Raw genomic sequence first — 19,829 nt, forward strand, 5'->3', positions numbered from 1 at the left:
CCCCCCGCCCACGTGGGCCTGTTTTCGCCCCCTCCCTCAGCGCCCGCGAGGCCTCTCCTCAGAGGCGGCCTGGGGCCTAGCGGGACGGCGAGGCCTGGGCCTGCCGGGATGCCGCCCCCTGACGCAGCGCCGCCGCCGTGGCTCCGCGCTCGGCCGCCGCCTCCGCCCCTTCCTCCCGCTCCGCCTCTTCCCCTCCGAGCGGCGCATGTGCCGGAGGCCTTGGCTCGGGCGGGAGGTGCGGCCGAGGCGGCGGCGACGGCAACGACGGCGACGGGGCCTCCGTCTCCCATGGCCGGGACGCGCTGGGTCTTGGGCGCGCTGCTCCGGGGCTGTGGCTGTGGCTGCAGCAGTTGCCGCCAGACCGGCGCGGCCTGCCTCCCCCTGCGCCCCGCCGCCGCCGCCCTCGTCGCGGCCTCCTCCTCCGCCGCCGCCCCCGCCGGCTGCGACTCCCTCGGCCCCTCGGGCCACCGCCGCCGCCGCCTCCTGTCCTTCCTCGGGGCAGCCACGCAGAGCCGCGGCTTCGCCAGTTCCGCCGGGCCGCTGCCTGGCTTCGGCGCCCTGCGGGGCTCGCTGCTGTCTCCGGGCCTCGCGGGGAGATGCTACAGCCGGGTAGGGCCTCCGGAGCCGGGGCCCGGGCCGGCTTTCGCCCCGGGGAGGGGACGGGAGGAGAAGGGCTCGACGCGGAAGGGGCGGCGGCGGCGGGGATGGTGGTGGATTTTTTATGCCGTTTTCTCTAATGCTTTCTTATTCTCTTTCGGTGTTTTTTTTTTAGCCTCTGAGAGATCCTGTTGGGGAAACGCGTGTTGTTGCCAGTGTTCCCTCTAAGCTGAGTCAGTGTGAGCTAGCTCACCATTTTTGAGCCTCCGGCTCACACATTTTTGTCTTAGCTCAGGAAGGATGTGGCTCCAGAGCAAACTAATTTATGCAGCAGCCAAATGGCTTGCTCACAGCTTTAATGCCAGTAGCTCACAAAGTAGAATTTTTGCTCACAAGAACCCAACGCTTAGAGGGAGCATTGGTTGTTGCATTTAAGCCCTTTTATTTCGGTGTCATATCCCAGGGTAGCATTCAGTGCTCCCGCTAAGCCGTGGAGTCTTGGGAGCAAAAAATGCTAAAAATGCTACTTTGTGAGCAAGCAGTTTGGCTATTGCATAAATTAGTTGGCTCGGGAGCAGTGATCCCTCTGAGTTGTGGAGTCTTGGGAGCAAAAACCCTACTTTGTGAGCGACCGGCATTAAAGTTGTGAGCCAGACATTTGGCGACTGGATAAATTAGTTTGCTCTGGAGCCACCTCCTTCCTGAGCTGAGACAAAAAATGTGTGAGCTGGAGGCTAAAAAACTGAGCTGGCTCACATTTATTTATGTATTTATTTATTTATATTTACATTTATATCCGCCCTACCCCGAAGGCTCAGGTCGGCTAACAGGGGCACAAAGTGCCAAGTTAAGACAATAACATATAATTTTAAAACAAATTACAATAAAATATAAAACATTGACTCAGCTTAGAGGGAACACTGCTCTGGAGCCGTCCTTCCTGAGCTAAGACAAAAATGTGTGAGCCAGAGGCTTAAGAAACTGTGAGCTAGCTCGCACCGACTCAGCTTAGAGGGAGCTCTGGTAGCATTGCGTGGCCAGACCCCCGCTTTGCTCGGCCTTCGTGTTCACAGCGACTCTGTGGGGTACCTCAGGCCGAGACTAGTGTGTGTGACTGGTCCTACTCCCTTGCTGGCCCTCGTGGCAGAGGAGGGATTCGAACCTGGGTCTCTGCCCAGAGTTCTCAGTTTGGTATAGTGGTTAAGTGTGCAGACTCTAATCTGGAAGAACTGGGTCTGATTCCCCACTCCTCCACTTGCAGCTGCTGGTGTGGCCTTGGGTCAGTTACAAGTTCTCTCAGAGCTGTTCTCTCAAGGGCAGTTCTCTCAGAGCTCTCTCAGCCCCACCTCCCTCACAGGGTGTCTGTTGTGGGGAAGGGAAGGGAAAGGAGTTTGTAAGCCACTCAGAGTGAAGGACGGGTTATAAATCCAGTCTCTTCTTCTTCTAATCGCTATATCACACTGGCTTCTTCACCTGAGGAGTTCGGGGTAGCTTGTTTGACTATTTCCAAGTCTGCTAGGATGTTCGAGTTTTATCTTCCCAAGAACTTAATGAGGGAGGCTTGCTTATTTGCTTAGATAGTTCATATTTATTCATTAAATTAGGTTTTTAAACCGCCCTCCTCTGCAAAGCAGGGCTCAGGGCAGGGTAAAGGTAAAGGTTCCCTTGCTCGAAAGCCAGTCGAATCCGACTCTGGGGTTGCGGCGCTCATCTCCGTTTCAAAGCCGAAGAGCCAGCGCTGTCCGAAGACGTGTCCGTGGTCATGTGGCCGGCATGACTAAACACCAAGGTGCACGGAACGCTGTTACCTTCCCACCAAAGTGGTACCTATTTATCTACTTGCAATGTCTTGCTTTCGAACTGCTAGGTTGGCAGGAGCTGGAACTAGAGACGGGAGCTCACTCCGTCTTGCGGCACCCGGGTCTGGAACTGCTGAACTACTGACCTTCCACAGCCTGCCGTTCAGCGTCTTAACCACTTGACCCACCGCAGCTCCTCAGGGTGCAGGGTACATCAGTTTAAAAAAGCTTATAGATTAGTTTAATAAGTTAAGAACAGTAAAAGTACCATTAAAATACAGTAAACAACCTGATAAGATGGGGTTAAGTTATACCACTGCCTCATGGGGGGGGGGGGGCAGGAGACAGGAGCAACTAGACAGATGGCATTGCTGTCTTCATATGAAGAAGAATTAGAGTGGGTTTTTATACTGGGCTTTTCTCTACCTTCTGGAACCTCAAAGCTGCTTGCAATCACATTCCCTTCCTCTCCCCACAACAGAACAAATTTTGAGTCCAGTGGTACCTTTAGGGCCATCAAAGTTTAATTCTGGGCATTAGTTTCTGTGTGCATGCAGGCATCTTCGGATACACTGAAACAGAACTTCCTCAACTGTTACATATTGGGGGGGGGGAGTTCGTTACCAGGAAGGCCTAGTTAGAGCACTGATGTCAAACTCATTTGTTATGAGGGCCGGATCTGACATAAATGAGACCTTGTTGGGCCGGGCCATGTGTGTCGTAATGGTAATGCCAGGTAGTGGAGATAGTCATAATGTAATGCCAGGTAGTGGAGATATAAACTTTATAAAGGGTTTTTTTTAAACTTAAAAACGTGCTTAAAACATTAGCACTCTCGGCATATTTTGTTTATTTAACAGTGTCTGATAACTGACACCTCTTGCTCTGAATTATTGCATCAAAATGTCTGTGCTTTTGCAATCTTGAGTATGCTGTTCAGGTATGTATCTGTAAGCTGCAAACTTACGATGATGCAGCAGCAGCAGAACTGGAAGAAAGAGCAGAAGACAGCCAGTTCCACTGCGGGCCTGATAGAAGCCCTCCGGGGGCATGTTTAACACCCCTGAGTTAGACTCAAGATGCATAAGTAACTGGGTGATAAGTTTAGCTAAGACTGGATTAAAGCAATTGGTAAGACCTGTGAATAGAAGCAAATTAGCATACAGGTAATAAAGGAGTTAACAAACAGATGTGAGAACTAAGTTTGAGTCCTATGACATTTTTAAGACCAACAGAGTTTAATTGTGGGTATAAGCTACAACGGAGTGACTTAGCACGTGTAGTGAGATAAAAAATCCAATTTTGCTGTTAAGCCCTGGGGGTTCCAGTGCCCTGAGTGTTGTAATAACTTGTAATTCAGCAATCTCCTGTTCCAGTCTTTCTGAAATTTCTTTGCCATAAAACAGCTACTTTGAGGCCCCCCATTGAGTGCCCTGAGAGGCTGAAATGCTTTCCTACAGGTTTCTCAATTTTGTGATTCTTGATGTCCGATTTGTATCCATGTATCCTTTGGCATAGGGTTTGACCTGTATACCCTATGTCGAGAACTGAAGGGCATGGTTCGCATTGAATGGCATATACAGTGTTAGAAGATAAGTAAGGGAATGTGCCTGAGATGGTGTAGTTGAGGTTGTCAGGTCCAGTGATTGTGTTGTCTGGGTGTATGTGGCAGCAAAGTTGGCACCTTGTGAGGTAGGTGGGGCTGAGAGTTTAGGGAGAACTGTGACTGGCCCAAGGTCACCCAATAGGCTTCATGTGGAGGAGGAGTGGGGAATCAAACTCGTCTGTCCAGGTTAGAGTCGGCCACGCTTAACCACTACACCACACTTTGTCTCCCGATAGTGAGCGTCCTGTAACGGTTCGACCTTGGAGACCCAGGTTCGAATCCCCACTCTACCACGGAAACGTGCTTGAGTGGCCTTGGGCCAACCAAACACTGTCAGCCTAATCTACCTCATTGGGTTGTTGTGAGGATAAAGTGGAGAGGGAAATGACGTAAGCAGCTTTGGGTCCCCATTGGAGAGAGAAGTTGGGAATAATTTTTTTATTTATGTATATTATTTATAGTTTGCTTTTCCCACGGGGAGTCAAGACAGATTAAATATTTAAATAAGAGAGACTTGCTTGAGGGGGTTTACAACTAAAACAATAAAACAAAACAATTAAAGCACAACAAAGGCATTGAAGAAGCCAAAGCTGGTGGGTGGCTGTCCCCAACGATGCTCAACTTTTAACTTTTGTGACAACCCGTTGAAATAGGGTAGATTGACTGGAGTGAGGTTTCCCAGGGTGCTTTGTGGATTGAGGCTTGGTTGACTGGAGTGAGGTTTCCCAGGGTGCTTTGTGGATTGAGGCTTGGTTGACTGGAGTGAGGTTTCCCAGGGTGCTTTGTGGATTGAGGCTTGGTCTCTGTCACAAATCGTACCCCACCAGTGGTGCTAACAGGACTGGGCTTTGGGGCAGAAGTCAAGGGCATGGGCCCTGCAGGGAGGTCCAAAAAAACTACATATTTTTCAAGAGGGCAAAAAAAAGGGAGATTTCAGAATACGTGGTCAAGATTTTATAAATGGCTGGAAGAATACAATAAATGAACAGTAAAGTCTTACAGTATTATATTTGAGATACTCTTGAATTTCGTGTTTGAGATATAATGCAGTAAAGATAGATTGAATATGTGGTGATTAAAAACGATTGATACATTTATTATAAGGTAGGAGGTATTGTAATAGATATAAGTGGAAATTAATCATTTTATTCCATGGCTATAGACTCCTGGCACCTAGGAAATGCCTCCTTTTTGTTTGTTTGTCTTTGTCTGCTTAAGGGTCGCTTTAGAATTCAGCCTCAGTTATAGCACACTTCAGTACCTGCTTAGTCCTTCTGTGTTTGCAGTCAAGGTGAGGAGGGAGAGAATGTGTTCCACCCTTTAAGTGCATCCTGGTGGGCGAAACGAGCATCTTGAGCCATGTCAGTACTTGTGCCTACGAAACATAGAAGTGGTACTTACTCTAGACTAAAATTCAAGGGTATAGGATTATTTATGTGGCATTAAGGAGCCTTCAGTCTCTTCCCTGATATTTAAATGTCTTAATCATCGGGGGGGGGGGGGGCTGGAATGTGCAAAATGGAAGGAATTCCTGACAGTATTTAAAAGTTTGCAGGCGGTCCTGAGCCTAAGAACTTAAGATGATGAGAGCCAGTGTGGCATAGTGGTTAGTGTCAGACTAGGATCTTGGAGGGAGACCCCAGTTCAGATCTCTGCTCTGCCATGGAAGCTTGCTGGGTGGCCTTGTGGCAATCACATTCTCTCAGCCTAACTTAACCTCACAGGGTTGTTGTGAGGATGAAATGGAGGAGAATGATGTAAACCGCTTTTTGGGTCCCCACTGGGGATGAAGGGGAGGTAGGGGAGGTATAAATGAAGTAAATGAAGAATGCCGTTAAAGCAAAGTGGCAGAATTCTGCCCTTTCCCCTAACATTTAAGCAGTTTGAAATCTCTCATGCCTCAGTGAATGCAAATCGGTTTCAAAGAAATAGGGTCTATTTGCTGTATTGCTTTCCCCAACTGAGACCTTGCTCTCTCCAGGAGTTGCCAACCTCCAGGTGGGGCCTGGTAATCTCCTGGAATTAGAACTGATCGGATGACAGCGGTTGGTTCCTCTGGAGAAATGGCTGCTTTGGAGAGTGGGCTCTGTGGCATTGTAACCAGTGATGTAGCTCCCCAACTCCCCCCAAAAAATCTCCAGGAATTCCCCAAAACTGAGTTGGCAACCCTATCTAGGAGGGCCCATGGCAGAAACTCGGAAGCGCCCCTGAAAGTCCCATGAAATCTGCCTTCTTTCAAAGCCCGTCTGCATTAAATCCAGTGGCTTGTTCTGGTTACAGCCAGCTGTGCCCTTTCCCCTTTCCTTGCGTCACCTTGAGAAAGACATTCTCAGACAAGCCAACAAAGTCACGGACAGAGGGCTTTTCCTGCCTGCGTCTGAAGTCAAGGGTCACTGAAAACCATGTCAAATCTCACCAGACTGTTTTAGAATGTTGTACAAGTCTAAAGGCCTCTTTTTAAAAAAAAAATACAGTTTAGTAGTTGGCTTAGTAGTTCTAATCTAAAGTTGACTGTGCGGCCTGTGTGTTGCCAGTTTGGTTAAGTGCACAGACTCTAATCTGGGAGAACTGGGTTTGATTCCTCCCTCCTCCACTTGCACCTGCTGGATGACCTTGGGCAAGCCATAGTCCTGGCACAGCTGTTCTTGAAAAAGAGCCGTTTCTGTCAGAGCTCTCTCAGCCCCGCCTACCTCACAGGGTGTCTTTTGTGGGGAGGGGAAGGGAAAGGAGTTTGTTAGCTGCCCTGAGACTCTGAGTGAAGGGCGCGGTACAAATCCAATCTCTCCTTCTCCTTCTTCTAAGTGTGCAAATAAGAAGAAACAGAAGTGCCACTTCATGAAGGCAGTTTCAAAGCATCTTTATGTTTAATGTGAAGAGTAGCATCCAGCAGGCCTAGCGAATGTGTTCTTCATATCGGTGTGAATTATGAAAACTGAAACAGACAACCTTGGTCTTCCAGATTTTAATGTGTTAGTGAAATCTCCCCCCCACACACACACACCACACACACACAGGCTGAGCATACTCATGATATTGAGGACATGCACCGAAAGATCTTACGGCTCAGATTGTATCGCAGAGGGAGTGTTGGCTCGCTAGTCGCTCGTTGGGAACGGCTGTGAGACCAGAAAGGGCTTTTTGCTTTTATGCAGGTTTCCCAGACAGACCTCTTTCCTAGATATATTGCCTCCTCTTCTCTTTGTGCACTGCACCACCCAACCAGGCAGATGGTCATGCTCCTGTGTCCCTAATCACTGTGATGGTAGTTAAAGGGTTGAACTAAGATCTGGGAGAGCCGGTTTTGAATCCAGACTCTGCCTCGGAAGCTTGAAGGGTAACCTTGGGCCAGTCCACTCTTTGTCAGCCTCGCCCATCTTACCTGGGGAGTGCTGGGAGGGTAAAATAGAGAAGGGAGAGCAGTAGCGTAAGCTGCTCTCCTGGGGTGCGGGGACAGTGTTCCCTCTAAGCTGAGTTCGTGTGAGCTAGCTCACAGTTTTTTAGCCGCCGGCTCACACGTTTTTGTCTTAACTCAGGAAGGATGGCTCCAGAGCAAACCAAGTTATGCAGCAGCCAAATGGCTCGCTCACAACTTTAATGCCAGTCGCTCACAAAGTAGGATTTTTGCTCACAAGACTCCACAGCTTAGAGGAAGCATTGCTGGGGGAGGAAAGCAGAGTATGAATAAATACAGCCTGGTATAATGTGCTTGGCTTGTAGGTCATGTTATAACAGTGAAACCACAATCTCTCTCCATAGGAGCCCAATGTTCCGTTTCAGGATGAGTATCCTGCCCTCTTGGAATACGAGCCGCCTCCATCCAAGTCCAGCGAAGAAGACGACGTGTATCTTATTCGAGCCCAGGGTCTGCCTTACTCCTGTACTGAGGAAGATGTTCTCAACTTCTTTGCGGGTACTTTTTATTCCTCAGGGTGTCTTGAGAGGATGTCTAGGGATACCGTTCTCAAAATACTGGGAACCAAGTCTCATATCAGTCATTGGGACTTGTTTCCAAGAAGGTGTGGTGAGGGTCAAGTTGTAAGAACTCTTTTCTTCTGGAATACTTGAGAACGATCATTATACGGAGCAATTTACACCAACCTGGGGCCCAGAGACACTGAATTTGGGAGTTCTGGCTAATTGATATAGGTAAGGTAAAGGTTCTCTTGCTCGAAAGTCAGTCGAATCCGACTCTAGGGTTGTGGTGCTCATCTCCGTTTCCAAGCCGAAGAGCCAGCGCTGTCCGAAGACGTTTCCGTGGTCATGTGGCCGGCATGACTAAACACCAAGGCGCACAGGACGCTGTTACCTTCCCACCAAAGTGGTACCTATTTATCTACTTGCAATTTCTTGCTTTCGAACTGCTAGGTTGGCAGGAGCTGGGACCAGAGACGGGTGCTCACTCCGTCATGCGGCACACTCGGGTCTCGAACTGCCGACCTTCCAGTCTGCAGTTCAGCATCTTAACCACTTGAGCCACGGCACTCTTTACCTAATTAATATAACTTAACCCTAAATAACCATACTGAGGTAGTAGAAAAGAGCAAGAGTCCACTAGCACCTTAAAGAGTAACAACATTTGGGGCAGGGGATGAGTTTTCACGAGTCATCTGAAGAAGTGAGCAGTGACTCGTGAAAGCTCCTCCCCTGCCACAAATTTTGTAACTCTTTAAGGTGCTGCTGGACTCTTGCTTTTTTCTACTGCTGCAGACAGACTAACCCGGCTACCCATCTTGATCATACTAAGGTAACCTGGCTGGATATATATAGTACTTTATGTGGGTGAACATGTTCGGAGTTGTGCTGGTTGCTGTACTTTTATGAGGTTTTAATACAGTGCAAAAATGATTTGTGCCCTATGTGGGTGCGTGTTGACGATCCACAGTAGGCTGTGATTTGCCTTCAGGTATGCTTTGGCTAAAACAGTGATGAAGCAGTAAGAACATAAGAACGTAAGAGAAACCAATGTTGGATCAGGCCAATGGCCCATCTAGTCCAACACTCTGTGTCATACAGTGGCCAGAAATACCAGGGGCCATCAGGAGGTCCAGCAGTGGGGCCAGGACATTAGAAGCCCTCCCACTGTTGCTCCCCCCCCCCAAGCACCAAGAAGACAGAGCATCACTTGCCCCAGAGCCCCTATCTATACCTTGTGGCTAATAGCCACTGATGAACCTCTGCTCCAGATGCTGATCTAATTCCCTCTTGAAGCCGTCCATGCTTGTAGCCACCGCCACCTCCTGTGGCAGTGAATTCCATGTGTTCATCACTCTTTGGGTGGAGAAGTACTTCCTTTATTTGTTTAATTGTTGAATAATGTCTTCATAGGCACAATAGGATTATAAATGATTCAGCTTCCTTGAATAGCATCTTTCAGAGCAGTGGTCGTGTGATGGAGGGCAGGAGTTCCTCTTTGTATGGCCTGATGGATCCGCTGTAGGGTAACGTCAGAAATGAGATCATCACACTCTGGCCGTGTCCATTGATGGGGGGGAGGGTTTGACAGCCTCCCAGGAGTGTGCAGATTGGGAAACTGAACCGTAAACTGCTGCTTCCCTAGGAGCAGGGGACAGAAGCAACGAGGTTTAGCATAGGGAGGCAGCAATTAGATTAAACTCCCAAGTAAACCATCTCTAATGTAAGGGGTCACATTCAGCCCTGGACTAAACTGCTTTGGGAGACTTTAGAACGGGGTTTGATATGGTTGCGAGCGCAGTCATCGCCACTGGAGAATCAGGAGGACTGGTGAGTCCCTGGGCTTTCCTTTGTCAGTGTGTGGGTCCATTCTGCCTTGCAAGGCTTACGTCCTGTCCCCCCGTCCCCCCGGTTACCTTCTGTGAGTCTTCTGCAATGGGGGGAGGGAGGTTTGACTCTGCCGCCTATGGTAGCCATTTTGGGATGGCGCTCATCACCTCCTCTCAGAATCCCAAAGGCGCTTGCAAGCTCAAAAGAAGTTTGGGACTTCCGCTATTGGATCTCATAGCTGGGTGACTTCCAGGTAAAGATTAGGGAAAAATCTGTGTGGAGTTCTTAGTATATCAGGTATCCTGTCTTGGTTTCCCTCAGTCCCTGACGGCCTGCTGGGTTCCTTCCAGTGCATTCTAGGAGACTTCTTTTTGTCTGCACTCTTTAATGCCTCTTTAAAAAAAATGCATGTCAAGGCCTTGTCATAGATCATGCTTCTCTTATGCAGAAACCTTTTCCGTTTGGGGGTAGTCCAGAACCTCTGTGTTGCTCAACACGTGTGTGTGTACGCGTGTGTGTATTTCATTGCATATAGCTAATTGTGGCTGTGGTAGACCATGGATTTTTGGCGCGTGAGCACACTGTAAAATGTGCGTGTGCATTTGCCGCAAGTAATTATTTACGTCCATTGCATTGTTTTCTATGCAAAAAAAGCATAATGTGGGGCATGGTCTTCGGGTCTCCAGATGTTTGCCTGACCTGACTCTGAAAACAAGACAGATGTGTCCGATATGTGGGGTGGGGATGTATTTGAGCACTCCTGTATGAGTGCTGAATGTTGAGGTAGCCATAGGCTTGCAGATTTGACCGGCTTCAGTAGCCAGTCAGAATATAGAAGGAGAAATAAGAGATTGGATTTATACCCCGCCCTTCACTACCCAAAGGAGTCTCAGAGCGGCTTTCCTTTCCCTTCCCCTCCCCACAACAGACCCCCTGTGAGGTAGGTGGGGCTGAGAGAGCTCTGACAGAAAGTGCTCTTTTTCAAAGACAGCTGTGCCAGAACTACGGCTTGCCCAAGGTCATCCAGCAGCTGCAAGTGGAGGAGTGGGGAACCAAACCCGGTTCTCCCAGATTACAGTCCACGCACTTAACCACTACACCAAACGGGCACCAAATATATGGTTGTGACTCCCTGCCTCTCCTTTGCAGGGGAGTGGTGGGGTCTTGTCTCTGACTGCATGTTGAGGTTTGGGGGGGGGGCAGGCAGGGAATTGTTTTCACAGGTGTGCTTCCCAGGAACTTAGAGCTCCTACGAAGTACAGTGTGACTCCAGGGAAGATCCCCCGTCTGCATCTCCAAACTGGAGGGCGGGGCTTGGGCTCGTTACGCTCACTAGAAGGAAGGGAGACATTCGTGATGGTGGGTGAATTTGGGGACTCCAGGCCCTAAGCAGGTTGCTTGGACTCAGGATTTTCTTTTCCAGTCTGCCCTAGAGTGACGACCATCTTTTGGGTATGTTGTAGGGCTATCTTTCAGCTCTGCTCCTGCAGAGTGCATGGGGCTGGACTAGATGACCTGCAAGGTCCCTTCCAACTCCAACATTCTATGATTTTATGAATAGGAAGATAAACAAAGCTTGTCTTGGGCCGTCATGTTTGCAGGGTACGGGAGGCTGGGTAGGAAGACAGTTGAGTCGGGAAGTTGTGTGTTGGAGAATTTTTGAAGTTACGAGCAATCCCTGCTTCATTAGTTGCTGTAGATTTTCCGGCTTGTGGCTTCCCTGCTTCCGTTCCCAGTGTTTTAAAATAAACATCTTAAATGTATTATGACCAGTCTTTCACATGGGACAGAAGTGCAGACACAGTCCTCTGCCTTCCAGGAACAAAGGCGTTAATTCCAGACATACAGAACCAATTCAAATAAGAGGGATCTCACATTTATTTATTTATTTATTTAAATTTCTACCCTGCCCTCTCCACGAATGGGCTCAGGGCAGCTAACAAATAGGGCACCAAGTGGCGATGCATGAAACCAATTAAAACTGGATAAAACAGAATAAACAACCAAACATTACATAAAGTGCTCAGTGCTGTTACTCTTAAATTTAAACAAGATGGTATCAAATAGATGTTGCCTCCATCCCAGTACAACGGTACCGATCTGCCGTGGCACTGAAGTGCAATCGTCATAGGGCCGCTCCGTTCCCAGTTATCAGCTGGGTTCGTTGTTGTTGTTGGTGGTAGTGGCGGCTCCTAGTCAAAAGCCTGGCAGAAGAGCTCCGTCTTACAGGCCCTGTGGAACTGTACAAGGTCCCGCAGGGCCCTGATCTCCTCCGGGAGCTCATTCCACCAGGTAGGAGCCGCTACTGAATAGGCCCTGGTTGCATGAAAGGAGGGAATCGCCTGCATGTTTGTAATCTCTGTATACATAATTTGAGCAGTAGCATTTAAACTACTGGCCAAGAATTCGTAAGACACCTGTTCAACATTCTGGATTTGGACAATAGCATCTTGGCAGTATCCTGATAGAGTTAATGGTTGGTAAAGCGGTAAAGCTCAGCTGATGCTAGCCAATCAGATTGCTTGGTGCAGCCTGTCACTCCAGTCTCTCTGGCTTTGTGAAGAATTAACCCTTCACAGTCCTTTGTCTGTTCACCCAATTTCAGTGTTGTAGGTGTGGAAGCGGAACTTTAAAGTAGGCAACCTTTGTGTAAAAAGGCAGGACTCTTCATTTCAAATAGTGGCTCAGGGTATGAATGTTGACTGGGAAGGCCCTAATCCAAATCTCATCTCAGCCGTGAGGGGCCATAGGCAAGCCCCTTTCTCACCCACCCCCCGCCTGCATCTGCAATATGGAGATGATAGTATTGACCTACTTTGCTGAGTTATTGTAAGGGTTCATGTGATGCTGTGCGGGAAATGCTTTGAACATCTTAAAAGTGTGCTATTGCCAGGGTTTTTTTACACAGGATTCTCTTCTAGGAAACATACTCCCATGCACCCAATTACTCTCTTCAGGCAGCCTTCTCTTTGTGGTGCCCTCTCCGCAGACTACAAGGAGCTGCGGTGGCTCAAGTGGTTAAGATGCTAAACTGCAGGCTGTGGAAGGTCGGTAGTTCAGCAGTTTGAGACCCGAGTGCGCCACATGACGGAGTGAGCTCCCGTCTCTAGTTCCAGCTCCTGCCAACCTAGCAGTTCGAAAGCAAGAAATTGCAAGTAGATAAATAGGTACCACCTTCCCACTGAAGTGGTACCTATTTATCTACAACAGCGTTCCGCGCGCCTTGGTGTTTAGTCACGCCAGCCACATGACCACGGAAATGTCTTCGGACAGCGCTAGCTCTTCGGCTTTGAAACGGAGATGAGCACCGCAACCCTAGAGTCAGGTTCGACTGGCTTTCGAGCAAGGGAACCTTTACCTTTACTTACTCCGCAGACTGTCCATATGACAACAATTAGGTCACTGGCTTTTTCTGCCTTCACTCACTGCATTTAGGAAAGGGTGTAAAGGTGGTTTTTCAAAGGGCATTTTGGCGGAGGATAAAATGTCCTGACACCTCTGGCTGTATTTTTAACATGTGCGTTTTTATTCTGTTTTTTTGTCTTTGCCATCTCCTTGAGTCGTAAGATAGGGTAGGATATAACTATTTTAAATTAAATAAACAAACATGAAGTTTGCACAGGCAAGATTACAATGTATGATTCAGTATTTTTTTATTTTGTGTATCTCGGAAACATGCAAGGTGCTTGCATATTCTTTTTTTTTTGGTAAACAAATTTTTATTTTCTCAGGAATACAACATATAAAACATTTCATTCTATCAATTGTCTACCCCATTCCCAGTTCCTCCCCTCCCTCCAATGGCTTCCCGCAATGCTTCCACCCCACTGAGCATAAATCATTCTCGCTGTCACTATCAGGTACCAGAGTAAAGTTTTTTTAGTCGTATTGACTTCTTCCATTTTAAGTCCCAAAAGCAGAATTTCCGGTGCTTTTTTAAAAGAACATTTCAGTATTTTTTGCATTTCATTGTGGACTTTTGTCCAAAAGTCTACCGCTTTCTCACAAGTCCACCACATGTGATAAAATGAGCCCTCATGCCTCTTACATTTCCAGCATTTGTTTGACATATTTTGGTTCATATTTGCAATTTTCTTAGGAGTCATGTACCACCTATACATCATCTTATAACAGTTTTCTTTAACATTAGTACATGTCGAGATCTTAATAGAGTTTTTCCACAAATATTCCCAAGTTTCCATAACCACTTCCTTATATGCTTGCATATTCTGATCCATACGTAGTTTTCATGTTCATTCGCGCACAGAAACACTATTTGCATAACATTTTGGTATTTGGAGCAGTAGAGCTGGAATCTTGCCAGGGTGTGTGTGTGTGTCTTTTTAAGCCTTTCTGTGTTGCAAAAGTAAAAATGTTACAAGAAATGAATGTGTCTTTGTGACTGAACCAGGATATTACAATAGGGAAAGGAGGGTCTCTGATCTCGTCATGTTCTTCCTTCAATATTTCATGCTTGATCCATTCCTAGGCAGCAAGATCCGAAATGGTGTGCATGGCATACACTTCCTCTTAAACCGTGATGGGAAACGCAGAGGAGATGCTCTGGTTGAACTGGAGTCAGAACAGGATGTGCAGAAGGCCCTGGAGAAGCATCGAAGGTATCTGGGCCAGCGCTACGTGGAAGGCAAGTTGTGCTCTGATTTCATCCGATTTTTAAATGTATCCTGAGATGCATGGTTATGACGGCCCTGTCCACTTCCCTCCCTGAGAGGCAAGATTTCCCCTCCGTTTTTCTTTCCCTTTACTGACTGAGCCACCCTAGTAATGTGTTTTCGTCTTTAGTGAAGAACTCTGGCTGTCCCACACTGTCACCTTACAATATTTTGGCTGTCGGCTCACCCCAGGAACCTGAGGGAAGGCTCGGGAGCCCGCTTTAACTTAAACACCTTAAATGGCACAAATAAAATAACAAAATATTTTATTTAACATAGAGGGAAAAGGTCAGGCGAAATCAGGGGTTGAAATTTCTGAGGTAAAACCAGTACATCCACAGACTTTTAGTTCTTGTGTTTCAGGCTAATGAGACTTTCTTAAGCTTTTCACAGTGACTTGAGAGGCTTTTCTTCCAGTGTTTTCCCTGAACACTTTGGTACACTTTAAATATTCTCTAACTCTTTTGGTTTCCAGAAGGCTGGTGCACTCTTCCCAGTACTCATGCCCCTTCTCTTGAAACACCTGTACTCATCTTGAGTTTTTACAGGCAGGTTCTAACCACACCAGAACAGGGATCTCTGCACTCTTCAGAGCCAACTCTTTGTTTGATTGGTTTGGGAAACTCTCCTCTCACTAGCTGTCCCCTTTCTTTAGCCCGAATGGGAGTCTCCATCTAACTACCCACTCATCCTTGCCAACTTTCCCCTGGTTCTCCCATCCATGTTAAACTGTTCTCAGTCAGGGCTGAATTCTGAAACTGTCAGTACTCGACTTTTCTCAGCTAGGGCTGAAATCAGACTGAATCCTCCTCAGCATCCAGTTCAGAAATCTCTCTCTGCTCAGCTGACGCTCTTGGAACAGTCTGCCACTGAAGGCTCTCTGGCTTTGTGAAGAATTAACCCTTCACAGTCCATTACCCGTTTACACAGCAGTTCTGAGCTTATAAAAGTGCAGTCCGTCACAGTAGTTCTGTGAGCTGAGTGGGAAAAATGGAACACAGAGATACAGGAGAGAAGGAACATAACATTTCCAAAACCTTTTACGTCTAATAAGGGGAATCTTACCATTGGCCTGCATACCAGTGAGTGTATTCTCAGTGTCTGCCGGTCTTGATTTATACTCTGATGTACCTGGAACCCCTGCTTAAGGCAGCTGCCAGGCTAGGTTGTGGCCTGTGGTGCTTATGCCGAAAAAAATTAACCAGTGTCCTAGGTTTCTCCAGTGTCCTCTTTTTCAGCTATTGGTTCTTTCCTGCGCACTCTGGACTTGGCTTTCTCTAACATTCCCCCTTCCGACAACCAGGAAATTTTAACAAGCAAACTAATCCTCTTGAGGCAACACAAAGGATTTCACAAAGGATGTTTGGTTTAACATCCCTGAAAGGGAAATGGATCTTTCACGACAGTTTCGATAGGCCCACTTCCTCCCACCCAGCCTATTGTGGACAGCCTTAGCTACGCCCGCTTCATGTAGAGCTCTGAGGAATTGAGTGTAGCGTTGTCAGAAGTGTGGTGATGTAGCATGCCTGGGCCTTGATTTGGAAAGTGGGTGGGGCTGCTACTGCAGGTGAGAGAATCCCCTGATCACCTTGCTGAAGTTGGAGAAGTCCACTCGCTGAGCATTTTTAAGTGGATTCCTTCTTGCCTTTTAATATAAGGCGACATGTTCTTTTCCAAGGGACGGAAGAAATACGAACTCCGAGCAGTATTTCTATCCCCTCTCGCCGTTTTTTTCCTAAAGATGTTCTAGGATGACTGGTGTCACCATTCATACAGGTGAACGATCTTTTCCTTGACACTCCTGAGCTTAGCTTTGGAGTGTACCAGTCCTGTCTCTTTCCAGTCAGTGTCCCACAGGTGGCTGTGTGATGGGCACAGGTGCCAGGGCTGTTTCAGAGGCAGTAAGGTGTATCTGGAGCGGGAATCAAATATTGTTAAACATGAATGACCAACACTGTTTCATTTTGCGCCTTACCTTAGGGTGATCGAAAATCCCCCTGCACCAGAGTTAGAAAACTGGCTCCTGTTTCAGGAGATAGAACTTTCCCGTCTCCTCCTCCCTGCAAGCAGTTTGATGTGGTCTCCCAAATCCTGCTCTCGGGTGGTGATGTAGTGTCCACATGCAGTGGTTAGAGTGTTGGACTGGAATCTGGTTTGAATTCCCATTCGGCCATGGAAGCTCACTGGGTGATTTTTGGGCCAGTCATACGCTCTCAGCCTAACCTACCTCACAGGGTTGTTGTGAGCATAAAATGGAGAAGGGGAGAATGTTGTAAGCAATTTGAAATCTTCCTTGGGGTAGTAAAGTAGGGTACCAATGAATTAAATAAATGAAATCAATATCAGTGGACCCTTGGGAATTACTTACTGGATCTGCAGTGGGAGAAGGCAGCTGGTGGGCAAAGCGAGGCATCGGATCCAGTACAGACTGTGTATTTAAATATCTGGTTTTCATGGAGTCCCCACCCACCCACCCATTGCAGTTTTTGAAATTCACAACGAGGACGTCGAAGCCATCATGAAGAGCTTGCAGTCCACCTCGACTTCCGTGACCAACGACGGGGTCGTGCGACTGAGAGGCCTTCCGTACAGTTGCGTCGAAGCGGACATTTCTGAGTTCTTCTCAGGTAAGGGTGTGGAGCGGGCAAGCAATTGTGGGCACCCGACGGAGTCCAGGGTCATGTGCATGCCTGGAACAAAAGCAGGTCCTTTGTCCCCGTGGCAGTGTGGTGTTGTGGGCTGACGAGGACAGGGGAGATCTGGGTTTAAATTCCCATCTAGCCTTGACACTCCCTGGGTGACCTTAGGCCGGTCACTCTCTGTCAGCCTGCCTCACAGGGTTGTTGTGACAGGAAAAAGTTTGAGTCCAGCGGCACCTTTGAGACCGATAGAGTTTAATTCCGGGTAGAAGCCTTCGTGTGCACGAATGCTTCTTCAGATAACATTGAAACAGACTTCCTCAAACAGATGTGAGAACTAAATTTAAGCCCACGTAGAGGACTGAAGGGCATTGTTGGCATTTAACGGCGTATGTGATGTTAGAAGATGAGCAAGTGAATGAGCCTGAGATGGTGTGGTTGATGTGGTTAGGTCCAGTGATTGTGTTGTGTGGACATCTGTGGCAGCAAAGTGGGCATCCAGGTTTATTGCAAGCTCTGGTCTCAGTGTCTATGTTCAAATTCGATGTTGTATTATTGTGACCAGGGGTCATTTCATAGAAAAAGAGGCACAGGAGCTCATTAGCATAACATATTAGCATAACTTATTTGCATATGCCACACCCCCTGACATCACCAAAAGTGTGTCAGAAGGCAACACCCACCCCTCAGGCTCCACTGGACTGTTTTGGATTGCTAGCTATTGGGGAGGGGGAACATGCAGGTCTGTCCTCGCAGAGGAGGGAGAGCTTGTACCTGAATAAAACTTGGTCTTAAAGGTGCCACTGGACTGTTTGGGGGGGGGGGGGCTCTGCAGCTTACCTGGCTGCTTCTTGTTCTGACTGAGGGCTGCTGGGAGCAGGGGGCTTGTTGCATGTGCCCACCCCCTGGGCTCTTTACTGCCAGAGCTCCGCTCCTGTGCAGTCCTGCAGGAAATGACCCCTGATTGTGGGTGAGGAGTTGTTTGAGACGGGGGGGGGGGATGTCTTTGGGTAAGGAAAGGTTTGCCCCCCAGTACTTGTGAAAGAGAACCATCATTATCAACTAGAGGTTGTAAGTCACAGATGATGCATTGAACTGTTGATTGGTGCTTGGTTATTGTCTCTTGGAATGTGGCTCAAAAATGATGGTCACAGTCACAGAACAGACTGCAAAAAGAAGAAACTGTGAGGCTTTCTCACTGAGCCAGCCGTGACAGTCTCTGCCCTAGTCAGTTCTGACCCCATCAGCAGCTATATTTAAAATTAGAATGTCTTTTTTTTTTTTTGTGGTCCCAGTATGCATCTCTTTATACCTTGAACCTCATTGGCCACTCAGATCCTTTTGGAGGTCTTCGCAGTCCACTTTGGTTCTCACAGTCCTGAGTAATTGGGGGTGTCATTCTGCACAGTGGCTTACCCGCTGTTCACCTCCAGTTCCAGATAACTTGTGAACACGAGCAGAGGAGGCATTTAAGTGGGAGCAGGCCAGACTGGAGAGTGGAACAACACTTTTTTCTTCATCTGCGTTTGACCTTCACGTGAGACACAGAGGCCAATACAAACGTGCTGCATTTTGCATTCATTTGAGTGGGAAATAAATGCTCAAGCGATTGACCCGCTACCTTTCAGGTTGCTTGGGGTTGCCTATGGGAACGTACATTCGTTCATCTTCTCCCACCGCAAAAGGCAAACAGGGTTTGCCGGTACTAAGACAAAGCCAATGTCTTTTCTTACAGGCTTGAGTATCGTCGACATAACATTTGTCATGGACCAGAGAGGTAGGAGGAAAACAGGAGAGGCGTTTGTCCAGTTTGCTACCCCTGAAATGGCTAATCAGGCTTTGCTGAAGCATAAGGAGGAGATTGGGAACCGGTAGGTGCTGAGTGGAACGTGGTCGGCCAGGCCGTTTATGGGAGAGGGTGTGGGCGGCTGCATTCCGGTTTTTCCTGTTTGTTCTCAAGACAGAAAAGTCGCCACGTGTGAAGCAGATGAGAGGCTTGATGCTACTCCTTTCCCTTGCCTTTTTTGCTACCTAAAATTGACGCTGGATTTCTTTTTTAAAAGAAAGATGGTGCTTGTATACATTCTGAGCTCGTGTGCTCAAGTGAACAGCATTGGGTCTGGCTGTAGATTTGAAGAAGTCACCATCTCCGCTTTAGTGCCCCGTTTTGTGAAGCTGGGATAGTACAGAGCCAGGGGTCCCCATCAATAGTCCCTCTAAGCTGTGGAGTCTTGTGAGCAAAAATGCTACTTGGTGAGCTACCGGCATTAAAGTTGTGAGCGAGCGATTTGGTTGGCGCATGAATTAGTCTGCTCTGGAGCCACCCTTCCTGAGCTAAGACAAAAATGTGTGAGCCGGAGGCTAAAAAACCGTGAGCTAGCTCACACTAACTCAGTTTAGAGGAAACGCTGGTCCCCACCATTTGTCATCTTTTGGGCATGGAGTAGGGGTCACTGGGGGGGAGGTATTTGTGAGTATACTGCATTGTGCTGGGGGTTGGACTATATGACCCTGGAGGTCCCTTCCTACTGTATGATTCTACGGTGGCCATGGGTGCTCTGGCACCCACCAGCACCTTCCCTGGCGCCCAGTGAGCATTTTTAGAAAGTGGGTGGGGTCAAGTGGGGCCCTTGCCTAGCAGGGCTTCTGATTGACCACTGGAGATCGGATTGGCTGTATAGATTAAAACACTGTTTTTGGTGGCAGCTGCTAAAACTGTGTTGGTTTTTTCTCTCACACACTTCTTTTTCCCAATGCATTTTTAAAAAATTAC

The 19,829-nt window shown here is 47.9% G+C and overlaps 1 protein-coding gene across 1 annotated transcript in view; it reads left to right on the forward strand.

The window, feature by feature from the left end:
* The first annotated feature begins 198 nt into the window (after positions 1-198).
* The window catches only part of GRSF1 (G-rich RNA sequence binding factor 1), a 27,596-nt gene continuing 7,965 nt past the window's right edge, over positions 199-19,829 (forward strand). The window contains exons 1-5 of the mRNA XM_015427123.1: positions 199-609; positions 7,759-7,912; positions 14,234-14,389; positions 16,901-17,044; positions 18,792-18,927. Coding sequence (XP_015282609.1) covers positions 289-609; positions 7,759-7,912; positions 14,234-14,389; positions 16,901-17,044; positions 18,792-18,927 — 911 coding nt within the window. The 5' untranslated portion in view covers positions 199-288. The remainder of the gene's footprint in view (positions 610-7,758; positions 7,913-14,233; positions 14,390-16,900; positions 17,045-18,791; positions 18,928-19,829) is intronic.

This window comes from Gekko japonicus, unplaced genomic scaffold (genome assembly GCF_001447785.1).
Source record: "Gekko japonicus isolate JY-2015 unplaced genomic scaffold, Gekko_japonicus_V1.1 scaffold565, whole genome shotgun sequence".
In the NCBI taxonomy this organism is placed as follows: Eukaryota; Metazoa; Chordata; class Lepidosauria; order Squamata; family Gekkonidae; genus Gekko; species Gekko japonicus.